The sequence below is a fragment of the Stegodyphus dumicola genome, chromosome X1 (assembly GCF_044657685.1).
Source record: "Stegodyphus dumicola isolate Sdum_Otavi_A_Nest chromosome X1, ASM4465768v1".
NCBI classification, from domain to species: Eukaryota; Metazoa; Arthropoda; class Arachnida; order Araneae; family Eresidae; genus Stegodyphus; species Stegodyphus dumicola.
In genome coordinates this window covers 98,425,560-98,441,970 of record NC_140780.1, presented here as the reverse complement: position 1 = coordinate 98,441,970, position 16,411 = coordinate 98,425,560, and the positions used below count along the sequence as shown (strand labels likewise).

Below are 16,411 nucleotides of genomic sequence, written 5' to 3'. Positions count from 1 at the left end.
ACAGTTAAATTGTAAAAATAGCATTATCTTTGCCTCAAACAATGTAATTCACATAGCATAATGAATATCAGGTTCATTGAGATATTGTTTGTAATTACCTTTTATATAATGTTTTATAACATGAAAATGGAATATCCGGTCCTCACCTCAGTGCAGAGGTATCACCAGAGCCATAGGCCAAAAAGTTACTAAGAATCCAGCAATAGCTAAAAGATAATAATGAAATATCGAGAAATTTAAGTCCTAGTGATAAATTTTTAGGTCCTCTGACTAAAGGATGTGTTGGCCTTACCAACGTCTTTTATAATACATTAATACAAAGATTACGTTAATCAGATCTATATATCAAATAATTTATAGTTACTTTCAAAAATATGATAGTGTTATAGGATTAATGCAATGATACAGTAGAGTATAATATACAATCCAAGGTTACACATCATAACGCTTTTAAACTTGTAATAAATATGAAAAATCATGCATAAACATTTTATACCATTAAGTATTATGCAGGGATCGTAGTGGTCCTTATAAGTGCTTATAAGTCCTTATATTCGAAAATAAAATATAAAGGCCCTTATAGGTGCTTACTTTTTCTTTAAAGCCCTTATTTTTTTGTTTTTAGTGCTTATTTTTTGCTTTTAGTGCTTTTTTTTTAATGAACGTGCTATTTTTCCCCATACCAAAACCGAAACTAAATAAACAACTTTTCTTCCTAATATGGAATGTCAGATGGTGAATCATACTCCCAGAAATAGCTTTTCCCCCTTTCTCTGCATAAACATAACCTTTGGTGTGCGCGAAAAGTACAGACAGGTGCTCGTCGTTCTATTGGTCGAAAATTCCGGTACATTCAGCATTCATTTCCTCCCACCCAAATACTACACACATTTGAATTTCTATCAAGATCTTAAAAATTTGCATTCTCGTTCTGCTTGATTAGTTTATATTCGTGTTTATTATGATCGTTATGCTTATATTATGAGCATATGTATAAATGTTTATAATAACATAGTTGCAGTAACTGCTGAAGTATCGTAAACTTCCAAAAATGGTTGTGTTTTAACACAGATTAGCTTTCTAAAGAATAATATTCGGAATGGCTTAAATAAAGGGAAAGTAATCGAATAGTGACAATAATTCCATTTTTTTGGCCAATACATACGAAGGTTGGGAGGTCTCCCCTTTCTCCGCAAAATCTTGAATATTGAAACTGTTACAGTTCGCTGCAAAACAAGCAACGGGCCCTTTTTTTTTCACTTTCCAATCTGGATTGAATAGGACTAAAAGTTCTGCGGTCTACCAACCCAAGCAAAGAATGTTTCTATTCCGAAATTTAATGCCGTCTGTTGAAAATTAGAATGAAAAACATGCCAGTTGTTTAGTTCTTTATTCTCCTAATACCGGCAGTTGTTGATTCCGATTGCACAATATCACGTAGAAAAGAATTACGGCACACGTATTGTGCAATAACGCTTGCGATATTTTGAAGAGATAATTAATTTTGATGTTCAGTCCGAGATTTGTTTATGAACATTTAAAAGAGTTTTACTGTGCTTGCTAAGCAGAATATTTTTTAGTTCTGTTGGTTTATTTTTATATGATGCACATATCGAAATGTCAAAAGCATTTATTTAGCGGAAAAATCTAAAGATCGGCTACAGTCTGCCCCCTCCGCTCCTCTTTTTCAAGTTACGCTCGACTGTCCGAATATTCATCAATTTCCAAGTATGCGGGTTAGTTAAGCTTTTACTGTTAAAGGATGACTGCATATAGCAAATTTCTGTCTTCTGATTTCAGAAATGTTCCTCTTTTTTACTTAAATTACTTTGCTTGCAATATCTGTTAAGGGAAAACTGATATACAGTGAAAATTTACAAAATGTTCAGAGTTTAGATTTAAATTATTTAAATATTAATATGAGTGGAAAAATAAATTGTATTTATTATTAGGTTCCAAACGAATACAATAAATATGCCTTATTATTATTTATTTTCTCTATTTTGAACTGAAATTTCATCATTAAATCTTGTAATACAGTTTAGTTCTGCATAGTTATTTTTTTCTCTCATTGTAAACTAGATCTGTAAATTGAACTTTTATTTAAAATTGAAAACAAAAAAAAAGTAATTATTTTCCATGGTTGAGGTAATGCTTATTCTCTCTTAATAATACTGCATTTCTCATATTTTAAATTACAAGTCTAATTTTTAAGGTTATGCAGTTGTGTATGATGTAATTAGACAGGTGCTTATTTTTTTCTTAAAATGTGCTTGAAAAGTGCTTATAGGTGCTTATTTTTTTAACTAAAATGTGGCTATGAACCCTGTTATGCTATTTAAACATAAATTTTATTTTCATTGTTATACAGAAATTCCATGAATTTTGACATGATTTGACCCTTTTCTAAAAGAAGTTTACAAAATAAGTCGAAGTTCAAATTTTATGGAAAGAGTTCTCTGCGTTTACTGTCCAAGCTGGGGCAGTCTATTATTATATGAAGCGCATCCGCAGAATCTAAGCCACAAGAACATCGATTTTGTGAATCTTGAATCTTGAATCTATTAAAATAACAGGGAAAGACTCCGTGATTTGGTAAGATTTGATTGATAAAGAAGTCATTGAAGTGTCTTCTTTCTGCTACTTTAGGGAGAATCTTGAAAGTAGATCTGCCTGTGTCTTCTTCTTTCCATCGGCATTGCCACAAAATGAGAGCTTGCTCTTTAGCTTTACGCACTATCGTGCTGAATGGGATTTTGCAGTTAATACGATTAGTAGATAATATTCCATTCTTTGCAAGTTCGTCTGCTTTCTCGTTACCCCAGTAACCACCACAGTGACCTCATATCTAGTGTAATTTTGCTTTAGTAATAAATAGGAGCTTTTTAACTTCTATAATTTCTGAGTTTAGAATATCAAACTTTGCCAGAGATTTTAAAACTACTTGGCTATCCGTGTATAGTTGGGCTTTTTGCTTATGATTTCTTAGCCATAGTAGAGCTGATTTCAACGCTTGTTTGTGTTTTGTGTTTCCGCTTGATAAACGGAGCAATTTTTATCTAATTTGTAAGAGTGCTCTGCTTGTAAGATGCCATTCCAATAGACACAGAATCCGGCTGCTGTGCCTTCATCATTCTTTGACCCATCGGTAAATAATTCAATTTCTTTCTTAATGGGGAGATGGTCGTTCCATTCATAGGTCTTTATCCTCGCTGAGTGGGTGTACCATTTAGTCAACTGAAAGTCGAGATCTTCTTTGGGAAAGTTAATATCTTCAAAAGAGAAGTCTGACCAACCTCTTTTAGTTCTTTAAATTGCACTTTCCTGATCTAGTTTAATGTCTAGTGGAATAAGGCCTGCCAATATTTGCAGAGCCGACGTTGGAACTGTTTTATAACTTTTAGTCATGGTTAAGCCACTCTTTGAATAGTATTAGCCTTGTTTCGCATTTTTACCATTGGCAGATACCACCAAGCTGCACAAGCATAAACTGCTGTCCTTTCAATTGCTCTTTTATATAATTCTTTCATCACTGCTTTGGATGGACAAGCCAGGAAATTTCATAAGGTTATTAATAATTTTGCAAGCCTCTATTTTAATATAGTCCAGATGGGCAAGCCAGGTTAGGCACTCATCTATGATGACTCCCAAGTATTTTATTTGCTTTGGACGTTTAATAGTGATGCCATCCAATTTTATGGTTTGGGCAGAATAGGCAGAGCTTCTCTTTTTAGTTGTAATGAACATTGAACTAGATTTCTCTGGTGAAAAACTAAACTTGCTTGTAGTTGCCCATTCTGATAGTTTATTCAAGGCATGATGTCCTCTATTTTGAATTTGTTGATGTTTTGATCTCGTGATCATCAGCATATGCTTGAATTTGAACACCTTGAATTTCAACATGTATTTTCCCAAGAATTATGAAAAAGAATATTTGATTAGAAATCCATTTTGTTCAAATATATATATTGTTACGTTCTTTTCTTCATTCACGTTTGTACGGGGTTTGCAGATTTGGAATGAATAACGACACTTGATGAAGTATTGAAACACACTTTATTTACCAATATTAATCAGATATCTCAAAATCACTTTTACAATCGTCGAACTGTTATAAACACGCTGACACGTTCAGCGACACAGCCTTCACGCTGTCAGACAATAACAGTGGAGACAGCTTCATTGCAAAGCACCCAAGTACAGCTCCCAACTCTGCTTGGTCATTCTCAAAACTCCATGTGCTTTCGAGACTCTCCACGCGATGCACTCGACGATACACAAGAGTATAGCTCTTGACTCAGCACAGTCTAAGACAAAACTCGACGATGCACTAAAAGACTCTCGATGACCAACTCGGCGCTAGACTTTGAGATACTCGCTCAATGACTGACTATCAGCTCGCTAGATGAGGTACACAAACACTAACTGACTGTGGACCACTAGGATTTACATAGCTTTCGGCTTGTGTTCGAGAACATTCTGGGCTAAACCGGTAAGAATTCGTTTCAGACGGTTCTTCATTCGTCCATGGTATATTGCCAATTTTGTCGCCATATGTGGCAACCCTGCCTTCTCTTGCCATTTGATGGAAGCCCTAAAACTGCTTTATGGGGAAGCTATCTCACTGCACCAGTACATTTCATAATATATAATTTCATTTTGTGAAGAAATAGAACAGTTGATAGAAACTTCCTGAGACTGAACTCTAACTGAAGATTTCAAAAATGGCAAACTTCTTAACTTTTGGCTTAACCGAAAAAAAGAATTTAAAGATGTGTGAAATAAAGCTATTACATTTTTATTGCTTCTTACACAACTAATTTGTGTGAACAAGGATTTTCTTCCATGTTATATTTGAAAAATAAATACAGAACAAAATTAAAAGTGGGTCTTAATTTACGGTTAAAACTAAGTGAAATACGACCAGACATAAAAAAATTGATTCCTCTTAACAAAGTCAAAATTTTGCACTAAATTTTAGAATTAAACCATTATAACTTAAATTTTAATAATTATAATGTTAACCAGTTTTTAATCTAATATTTTTGTGTTCATATTTAATACCAATATTTAATAGGTTGTGCAAATGGAAAAATATATATATATTTTAATATTTCTATTGAGAAATTGAAAACTAATCGTAAAATGTAGTGTTGGTACAAAGGATTTTTACTTTTTGTTTAGATAGTACACGTTTAGTCAAAAGGTTGAGAACTGCTGAACATCACTGTTCAACGAGCAGTGATGTCACTTTAGCAACTCTAGTTCCACTCTACAATATTAAGGTTACAATATAAAATAAAGAGAATGTGATTTAACTCTCTGAACTATTTATTTATAAACATAGGATATTAAATATTATACAGAACTGCTATACTACCATAGTTCTGTTTTTACATACATTCAAATTTTTTGCCGTTTGTAAGTTACTAAAAACTAAATGTTAAATATGGCCATTTACGTTACTGAACACAAAATTTTACATCTTCCCCCTTTTTTATAAAGTTCAAAATTTTTTTCAAAAAAAAAAAAAAAAAAACCTGGCTGACTTTCTAATCACTCTCTCACTTCTAGTTCTTTGCTCACTGTCGCTTACATCCAACTTATGGAGTAAGGTAGTTAATCTGCTCTTGAGAAAATCTGGAATCATTTGTTTACATCTGTTTTCTTTGTGGTAGCTGCTTGTTATATACCTCTCATACTCTTTTCAGAAACTGAACTGTTTCGGTACTTTTCTGTTTCGCTGGCGCAAATCTCGCCAAGCAGACTTAATTGGCAACAACACACAATATACACATAAAAAAAAATGTTAACAAATGTTAGTTCTAAGAATTTTTTCAATTTGAACATCTTAATTTCGTTTAAAATTTTGTAAAAAGGCAATAAATATAGACAATAAATTTGTAATGAGACAGTTTAAGAATTTACTGTGCTTTCGTGGTACAATATCTTGATTCACCGGTCATATCATGTGACCCCAAGTGATGCCATCTCTCATAAACTACGCTACGAAAATCTAATCCCTCTCAGTAATTATCTACATTAATTTCAAGTTAAATCTTAATATGGAATGCAGGTTTAAATGCAAGAATTATTTCAATTCATACGAAAGCTTACTCAGAAATTATGTAAAACAGCAGTGCTTTACTTCGCTAGTGCATTCTCATTAGAAATTATGAATTTAACCCTTGACTTTACTTTTTCTACATTTTTGCCTTCGGGTGAGCGGTGTGATTGCATCCTAATTGACTTAATTACCGCGAATGGCCTTATGGCATAAAATTGAACTATGTGGTAAAAATTCTATGTAATTGTATACCAATATTCAAAGAAACAGTCAGTCTTATAAGAAATGGCTGTGACTTGTTTTGAAAATGAGGCGGAAAAGGTTACCAACGAAGATATTCCGTTTGGCATTGTTTGTACCATTTTTGGCGACTTTATCACCTGTGCCAGCAAAATGGAAAAGTACCTTTTTCTTTAGGTATGTCTAACATTTGATTTCTTCCAAATACTGCTTTCCCTGATCATAGTATATTTGATCTATATCTTATATACTTTTTTACAATTTGCTGGTTTCCAATGGTTATCTTGATATACTCCCCTTTGCATAGTGATTGTAGTATTTTTGTATAATGATCATAATATGAGTTCAGCTTGTTTCTTTCCTGGTTGGTTTTTTCTTTTATAATTTTCACGACTTAGTTTTAATAATTCTTTTGATGTGTTCTTGTTCTGTCATTAAACTGGTGATCCTAATGAATTGTTAATTGGAGTGTTCCTAGGATATAGCAGTGCTAAGAAAGTATTATCATGATTTACTCAATCTTTTTTCAACTATTTTTCTATTTGTACTGAATACCCTGCTAATCCATTTGGCTCCAGATAGTGATTCTTTAGTTACAATTTGAAGTCTTTTATCATATCTTGCAAAATGAGATTCCATGTAACTGATCACTGTCTGATTTCAAGCATCCAGTAATTTGTAGGTTTAAAAAAAAAATTTTTTTTTGAATAGTAATCCACAATTAACAAGTATAAATCTCTGTTAATCTCAAATAAGTCTACTGTAATTTTATACAGTACAAAGTTCAAGATCCAGACCTTAAAGTCACCAACAAACATTTTTTTAATGCTTTACGCATGAACATTTGATTTTTTCCCCATAAGAAAATGTGGAGAATTCCGATTCTTAAATTTCATTTCGTTTCAGTTTTAATGAAAGATAATGTATCCGTGTTATTCTTTCCTCCAAACTGTATGTCCATCATTTAGCCTTTGAATATCGGAATAGTGCTCACGATGAAATGCAAATAAAGTAGAATTTTTACAATCCATATTAAATTTCTTGAATAATGGCAAGACTATTCAAGAATTTTTTTAATATTTTAGTATAAAATAAGCTGTGTGGAGCATCACAAGATCGTAAGGAGATGTCTCCAGATACCTTAAAAAGTGCTTGGCATAATTTATGGCCAACTATATTTTTATGGTGAGACTGATGAAGATGATATCTGTGAATCTGAAGGTTTTTTGATATCATAAACCAAAGGTGAAATTTTCCAATTAATGGATTTTGTAAAGAAACGTGAAGAAGTGGTAGTAAATGAAGATGATATAACAGTAGTTTTTCATTCGGATGGCAAGGCTCCAATCATCAATCAATTAATGGGCAGTGAAATTGGTAGTATGGTTCTAGATCCAGAAAATGCTGCTTCCGGTACTGAAAAAAGTGACAGAGAGGTTATTGAAAATGAAAAAATTTCGATTGACAAGTTAATCGGAATTCTTGACACAGCAACTACATGACCTTGAACAATAGAATTTTGTAACTGCACAAGAAATTATGTCTGTTTCTAAAATTGAAGAGAAAGTATTAGCACACACACACACAAAAAAAAAAAAAAAAAAATCAAACAACTTAAACAATTTACATTCAAAGAAGTGTTTAATAAAGTAAACAAATAAATATTAAGCTCTTTCTGTAAATTTTGACACCCTTTAGATCATAAATGCTTCATTATATCATAAATCATGATTTCATATTTTTAATTTTATAATTTCTACATGCCATCTTATTAGATTTAAAATGATGATCTAATATCCAGAATAATCCCAAATCCGGAATTGCCGAAGTGGATGTCGAACGTTGTACTTTGTACTGTACTGTCGAACTAAGATAAATTAGGAACATTATATGATATCTTAAGTTTCTGTATGTTTTTGTTCTCATATCATTACATATAGGACATTTTGAAAGGTTATCTTCTGTTTCCTTGTTCATAAGTGGTCAAAACAAAACAGATCTAGCTTTTTTCTTACATTTTTCTATACCAAAGTGACCCTGTTGTATTAAATTTAACATCTCTTTTTGCATAGATAAACGGATAATTGATTTGCTTCCTTTGAAAAATAAGTCATTTTCTGTTAGCAACTCATCTCTGTAGTCCTAAAGTACTTCGGCTTGAGGTTCTAATAAATGTTTCCTGTCTGCAGTGTAGCGTCACTGTTTAAGAACATAAATGAACTCAATGTTTATAGTTTAATTTAGGATGTTTATTATAATAAAAGTCTTGTGTCAACGATTTATGATTTGTTTAGTTTTGAATTTTGAGTTCTAAAGAAAAAGATGATTAACAAAAAGATCTTCCAGCCTTTGTTAATTAAAAAAGTTTTTTCTCTTTAAAACTTGTTTTCATTCATTTTTAATTCCGTTTTATTTAAACCTAATGATAAGCACTTGCCTGTTCAGCATTGGCCCCTCCTAAGGCCAGAAGTAATGGACATTTTATTATGGAAGCACCTAACTGGCGGCCACCATTACCTCCTATGAAGGGATAGACAATTGCAACCATTCCTTCTCCAGGCTTCGAACCCAGGCCCTTCAACATCATGGTCGGCTGCCCAAATTACTAAACCATCTGAGTGACTCATCCTTAATTCTTAAAATAAACTTAGTTCATTAGATTTTACACATCTGTTGTCCTACATCAAGATTGAATGGTGATCTAAAGAAAACAGAGCCACAGTTTCATAGCAGAACTATATCAAATGAGTTTCATAATTTTAATAAATCTTTGAAAGATGGATGATTTATAATGAAAGCATAAGCCTCTGAGGTACTCATTGACAATTACCGCCAATGCTTTAGAAGCAGAAACTCTAAAGGCTGACATGGCAATAGATCAACCCGAAGTATTGAACTCACAAATTAGGAGGTAAATTTAATAAACTAGAAAAGGCTGAAGAGGAGAGAAAATTTCTGTTCTTTTGCTAAAAGCCAAAAAGGAAAATAAGTGTTTGATTGGTTTTGAAACTAATGAAGCATATCATGATAAATATATCAATTCAAAAACAAGAGTTGAAAATAAAAGGGTATGTTTTATTCCTGTAGTTGCAACTGAAATTTTAGAAAATTTAAGTAAGAATAAATTTAAAGTGGCAAAGTTGGAACTTCAGAAACTCGGTGGGGGAATTCAAAATTAGTTAGGATTTGAGGACAATACAGATACGAATATAGTGATCACAAATTTCAGTACCTATTACAGGCTAATGTTGCTGGATCCCCAGCAAGAGAGCTCATAGATACTTTCCTTCATTTGTAAACTATAGAGAAGGTGTCAAGCATCTAAAATTAATTTCTGCATGCAATAAATTACTGGTGGAAATCTGTATTTGCAAACTCTTAAGCTAGGTTTTGGCTCAAGCTGCCAGTGTTGGAAGTGTGATAATCCGATTTATATAAGTTAGAAACTAAACTTAGGGCTTTTGAGATTGAGACTCAAATTATTGAAGGATTTATGCAGGTACGCCTATCCCCTTGTAGAGTCTGTGCTGCTGGAAGAAATTCTGACACATATGGATGATCTCATCTGTAGGGAAAGTGCCATGCGCACACTACTTTTATTCCCTTTTCAATGTGCATTCTAATATTTATCATCATAATTTTATATATATATATATATATATATATATATATTTATGAGGCTTTTTAAATTTTAAAACTTATATATTGTGTCTTGTATAAATAGCCTTTCTCCTAAGTTCAGAAAAATTATTTTGGGCTTATGCATGTCTTTAGATATACCAACAAGCTTTTGAAGTGAAGTTTCTCGAAGCATCTGAACAGTTATATGCAGCAGAAGGCCAGCGATTGATGCAGGAATTGGAAGTTCCTTTATATTTGGCACATGTTGACAGGCGCATTGTCGAGGAATGGGAACGACTGTTATATTACCTAGATCACTCGACAAAGTAAGTTTTCTGTATTTTATTATTTTCTAAATTAGTATATTGTATGAGCAGGTGGTGCGTGAAAAGTAATGCACCAAAATTTTTTTTTAATATGAAGAATGTAACGGAAAAGTTGTGAGATCAAATATTTTAGGTTGACATGCTGAAGTTGTGTTTAAGCAAAATTAAAAGTAGGTACTTTTGTTGATGGCTCATCTGCTTAGTCAGCAGTTGCTGAAATAAATGGGTTAATGAAATTTCAAGTTTGGCTTCGATTGCTTGTTGTAGGGTTGCTCTACTCTGAATCAATGTCCTGATGTGTGGAAGGTTGAAGGAAAGGTCCATATTGCAGCACAGTTTGGTGATGATTTTTGATACTGTCTCATTTAGGTGTGGATTTAGGTTAGGAGTGTGGATGTATAGAGAAGTATATAACTGAAGGTGTGCTGTTTTTGGTCAACTGGTTAGCAGAGAATTTTCTTTTTTTCACTCATATCCTTATTGATAGTTTTCCAGATATTTAATTCATATATTGATTTTTTGTATTTGTATCTTCATTGCAGATGAGAATAGCTTACACACCTAAAGTGTATTTTGTAGCAATGGTTGCTGTATCTGTTTGTTACAATATCCAGATGGGTGTAGCTGGGGTAATGTCAAGTTTATGACCAAATCATTGAAAACAGAGTTGATGCATCGAGTGATTGAGTATTAAAGTTTCAACAAATGTAATTTTATTCAATTCTTGCATCAGTAACAACTTTAAATTTTGAGAATTAACTGCATAAGCTTGTCTGTTGATTTTCTTGGTAATTTTTTACACGAACTCGGAAGGCTATCTGTTGTTTTCTGCAGTTTGTGATGTGCATTTATATTCATTTTCATTAAACTCTGATGCCAAAAGAAATCTCTGACATGCCTTAACTAAAAACAAAAAAACAGTTGTTTTATGTGGGTGAATGAAGGATTGAAGAGTCGTACTGGATATTTACTGGTACCAGTTGGTTTCTGATATGACTATTTTTAAAAATTAAAGAACCAAGAAATTGAATGCTGTGTGCTTAATCATCAACTGCAGGTTGGAGTAGTTTTCTGAAATAAATCAAAACAGCATTTTGAGTTCATCTTTTGAATGTTTCCTTATGACAAGTACACTTGTTATCATAAATTAAGGAAAAATCACAAAATTGACAATTACTTGAAAAGTTACATGTAGAATTTAATGAAGTTTACCCACAGTACACAGCACATAATAAGGTATCAAATAACATTAAAAGAAATTATCAGGCAATTATGTTTCAGAAATTAGCATATGTATAAAGTGAACAAATCACAAGTGTCAGTTTGGTATAGGAGAATTATCTTCAATGTAGAGTATGAGCTTCCGTAGAAGCAATACAGCAATGTGTAATGCTGTCATTATACAGTCTGTCTGTTCTATAGGAAATGAGAGACATTGCTCTTGTAAAGCAGTTGCAAGTAGGGCAAGAATCTGGAGAAGATTATGAGCAGCTGTTGTCTTCCCAAAGGATTCCAAACATGGTCAATAGGATTCAATTCTGATGATCAAGTTAACCATTCAATGCACTGAATTGTTTGCTGCTGAAGATTATCATGTGTTATGTGAGCCCTGTCTGATCTTGCTTTGTCTTCCTGCAGTAGGAAATCATCACCTGTTTCCCTGGCATGAGGGTGCACTTAAGCATCAAGGATGTTATCTCTATAGGTCTGAGCATTCCGGGTTCCATGTGGAAAGACGTGGAGGTCTTCACGTCCATCCAAAGAGATAACAGCCCAACACTGACACTGCCTCCTCCATATGCATCTCTGTGTTCAATATTTGATGCATGATAATGGGTTCCAGGTTCTCTCCAAATCAAATAACTGCTGTCTTTAGTCTGTCAAACAGACCTTTGGAGGCTAAACCTGGACCCATCCAAGAAAGAATCCCTCCATTGATCAGCCATATAATGATGAAGAAAACATCCCTCCATTCATCAGCCATACAATGGACATATTGACATGCCCACCTCATACATTCCTTTTTATAATGTCACATGAAAACAAGAAAAAATCGCTGGTCCCCTTGCGTAGAGATCTCCTTCGTGAAGCCTTCTATGCATGTTTGACATTGCACAGCAAGGGAGGATTTGGGCCGAGTTGGAGTTGCTGTTCTATTCCTTCATTCGCATGACAGCAAGTATTAGTCATTAGCACCTGTTGTAACTGCTTGCTGTTCTTGGCTGAACCTCCTCCATTCCAAAAGCTGTGGTTAGATATTGTTGCCAAAATCTATGAACCACAAAAGGAGTCACATTTAGCCATCTGGACACTTCTTTGTCCTGCCACTAGTCTCCCAATAGCTCTCCATCGCAGTTCTTCAGATAAATATCTGGAGGTCATTGTTACGGATTGGCTATCCCAGATTTCTTATCGCAGCGAAATTTTGTCAAACATGCAATTTTATGTTTTTCACAGATGATATATTCCGATTGCATTCTTCAGTTTTACTCAGCATGTCTTACTTCACAACATATTCAAATTTTATATGGATTTGGCATATTTTTGAATGATTTATTGCTAGTTTTCTGAATTTTCCTTAATTTTTGGAAACCAGCGTGTATCATCAAAATACTTCCTCCGAAAATAGAATAATTAGGGGAACTTAGTGAAGGCAAAGTTTTCTATGTACTGGATGAAAATTTGAGCCAAGCTATCCAACATTCATGCTGCCATAAATGACCTTCTTGCTGCTTATCTGCTGTTTCTATTTAAATGTGGTTTCAGTATTTCAACCTAAACTATTTTATTTCATTTTTAACTTCATTTTAACCATACGTTTATTTTTCAACATGTAACAGAAAAGTTGCTATTAAAAAAATCATCGTAATTTGTATGGCTAGCCAACATGCTGTGGCAAGCAGTGGCTGAGTGGTGAAATCACTAAACACTGGTAGTTTTGCATTGGTTCCAGTCCTGGTAAATGAGTTGGCTGCATGAGAATTTTCATGGTTTTAATATGAATAGATTTGTAATGTTGAATATGAGCTAGTTCCTCTTAGAAAGGCATCCATACACTTAAGCAGGTAGCACTGCATCCTTTGCTATAACTTTATAATTCAGTCCAGTATGCAGGACATGTTCAATAGCTCGAACTTTTGGCATACAACCTCTTCAAAATGAACTGACCCTAGATTTCTGATGACTGTTTTCAGACAAGCCTCAATTCTAAATTCTTCTCAATTCTTATGTAAAAAATCGGGAGCATTTCCAGACTGAAATTGAATACAATAAAGTAATGGATATTGAGATGCGTCCCATAAATGTCTGCATTTCCCATTTTTAATTCAATATGATGTCTGAAAAGTATACTGAATGTTTTCAGAGCAATTAATGTGGCTACCAAAGAACCATGGTATTAATCTATGCAACCAGTTTACCAGTGGCAGAGCGGTAAACCCGCTGAATATAGATAGTTCGATTTGAGGTTTGAGTCCTACAAACTGGCTGAGTGCACGGCCGTTTTCATGGTTTTCCCTATGTGTAATGTGTATATGAGCCAGTTACCCTTAGAAAGGTCCTCCACAAAGGTATCCATTCCTATAGCCAGCCCTTGAGGCTTTGTCATAATTACATAAACCAAAGCAGACTTTTATTAATAGCAGCAAATACTATGGAATATCAAGTGCTGTTGCAGCTTTTTTCGAGCAGCTGAGAGATAATTTGTATTGAGAAAATATTTGTGTTGTGAGGATGTGGCTGCCTCAGAGAGTTTAAATGCAAGCAGGGTAGACATACTGAATACTAAACATATATTGTATATGAACTAGCGATGCACATTTCAATGAATATTTTAATACCAACTTTATTAAACTTTCAGATTAAAGTTTTTGTGAGACATTTTTATGAGATGATATTTCATAAGCAACTTTTAAGATATTTTAAGCCTTGAGTATACATTTGTATCCTAAATTAGTGGCTCAGGACCTAAGAAATTTCATAGTTTCCTAAATGAGATTTATTTGAGCTTATATGTATAAATTCAAATGGCAATTAGAGGCGGACAGTGAAGATGTAGTGCATTAGAAATCATATCACACAGAAGACCTGAAAATGTTAAATGCGAGTGTCATATTTTTACAGTTAAACTAATACAGATATTTCCTTTTTTATATTCATTAAATATTATAGTAATTTATGTATTAATAAATATACTTTCAAGTAATGTTTTAAGTTTTGAATTTATGTATGGCTTTATACAGGCTGAGTCAGAAATATAGGTGCATTTGATTGCATTGTGCTATGACAGTATTTTGGCTGAGGAATGTTACTCGTAGATGGTGCCATTAAAAAGTCATGTCTTTAATCTTAAGAACCCTACTCAACAATACCCGCAAGGTTTGTTGTATTACCCCAGACTGCTCAAGGTTTCAAATGCTTTCATAATCCATGCTGATGATATTGACTTATTGTGCTACTCTGAATCCTTTCAAAAGCTTTTCTGCTAGATGTTTTCTGCTGTTAGCTTTTTTTCCCCCCATAATCATAAGTATTAATACTGCATAAAGATCAAATGTCTTGAGCTCAACAGCCTCATTCTGGTATACTGTTAGGTATGCTGCATCAGTGAACTCCTGCATATCCAATCCCATTCTGGTTACAGATATATGTTCAAGCATATGATTGTTATTCAAAGTGCTAAAGTAAAGTTCTAAGTTTAATGAGGTGGCCATTGATGGTTGCACATTCTACTTTTGATCATTTTAATATTTCACACATTTTTTCAGACTTTTGTCAGTATTGCAAAAATTGTTTATGTCCATGCAGTCGATCTAGTGGAACACATTGGCTGATGCTTACTTATGCATTGCCTTCTAGAGTAGTGGACTCCTCAGAATGGTCGCGACATCACTAGGGTTTCTTGCTATATGTGTGATATACCAGTTTGTTTGTTTATGTTTAACTATTTCGTCCATATAAGTTTATAAACATGAGTGAGAAATGGAGAAACTGCAGTACTGGTATGAAGAAAAAATTAATAATTCAAATCTTTGTATAGTTGAGACATACATGGAAATAATTAGATGTTCTGAAAGTTGTGTATCTTTACGTTCAGTCTGCCACTTGTATGACATAAACATGTATACGATATGTTCTGTTTTGAAAAACAGTAAAATTAAGGAGTACGTTCAAAATTATGGTAATATATCTTCAAAAAAATTTTCCAAAAGCCATGGCACAGTGATACATGAAATGGAAAGATCTGTGTTATCATGGATTGTTGATCAACATCAAAGCAATGTCACTCTGAGTTTTTCAGTTATTCAAGCTAAGGGATATTAAAGTTTGCATAAGATTGGAAGACAAGATTCTGAGACGTTTCAGACAGTAATGTCTGGTTTAGTGAAATTATATGTGAAATCATATTTTTTTATGTAATGTAGCATGAAAAGCTTGAGAGAAATGATGCTGTGTTGGAAAAATAAAAATAGAGCAGCCAGTCTATTTAACATTGAGTAAATAGCTATCGCGCTAAATTGGCGAGATATCGTAAAGCTGGCAACATATTTTGTGACTAATTTTTGTCACGAAACTTGGCGACATTTTGGCCCACTCCCTGTACATGATACTGCATACTGCAGTTGAATAACTAGACTTTTATTCCTACATTAACTATAACCATGTGCGGCCTACATATGGGTTCCAGTAATTTCAGGAAGCAGACAGTATTAGAGATTTCTTGGCAGCCAAACTCTCTCTAAAGTTATCCGCATTTGATGGCGAGACTTCCTGGCAGGTGTCCAAGATGCAGTTCACTGTAGTGACAAATGCAAATGGATAGGATTCCAGAGCTAAAGCTTGTTATCTCGCCACTTCTCTCACACCAGACACAGCAGATATCCTTCAAACTCTGCTGAAAACTAGAGGCTGCATTTTGTAGCTCTATCTGTTGCATTGGAACTGTGTTTTGGTGAAAGAGTTTAAAGGACTATAGATAAACTAGCTTTAAAAGACCATTAACAGAGGGGTCCACAGAAACATCAGGAACTCACTACATATGTTGAAAGACTGTTTCGTCTTGTGTTTTCAAACTGCCCAACAGAAGAATGGGAAATACTGTACCTGCAGTACTTTGATAGCATTCAGGATCGTGAGATACAGAAAGCCCTGAAAATGG

At 33.7% G+C, this 16,411-nt stretch overlaps 1 protein-coding gene across 2 annotated transcripts in view; it reads left to right on the top strand.

Moving 5' to 3' along the window:
* LOC118181390 (cullin-4A-like) overlaps positions 1-16,411 on the top strand; it is a 201,322-nt gene that overhangs the window by 92,944 nt on the left and 91,967 nt on the right. For both annotated transcript variants that reach the window (XM_085807730.1, XM_085807729.1), the window contains exon 6: positions 10,082-10,254. In XM_085807730.1, the coding sequence (XP_085663856.1) occupies positions 10,082-10,254 (173 nt within the window). The remainder of the gene's footprint in view (positions 1-10,081; positions 10,255-16,411) is intronic.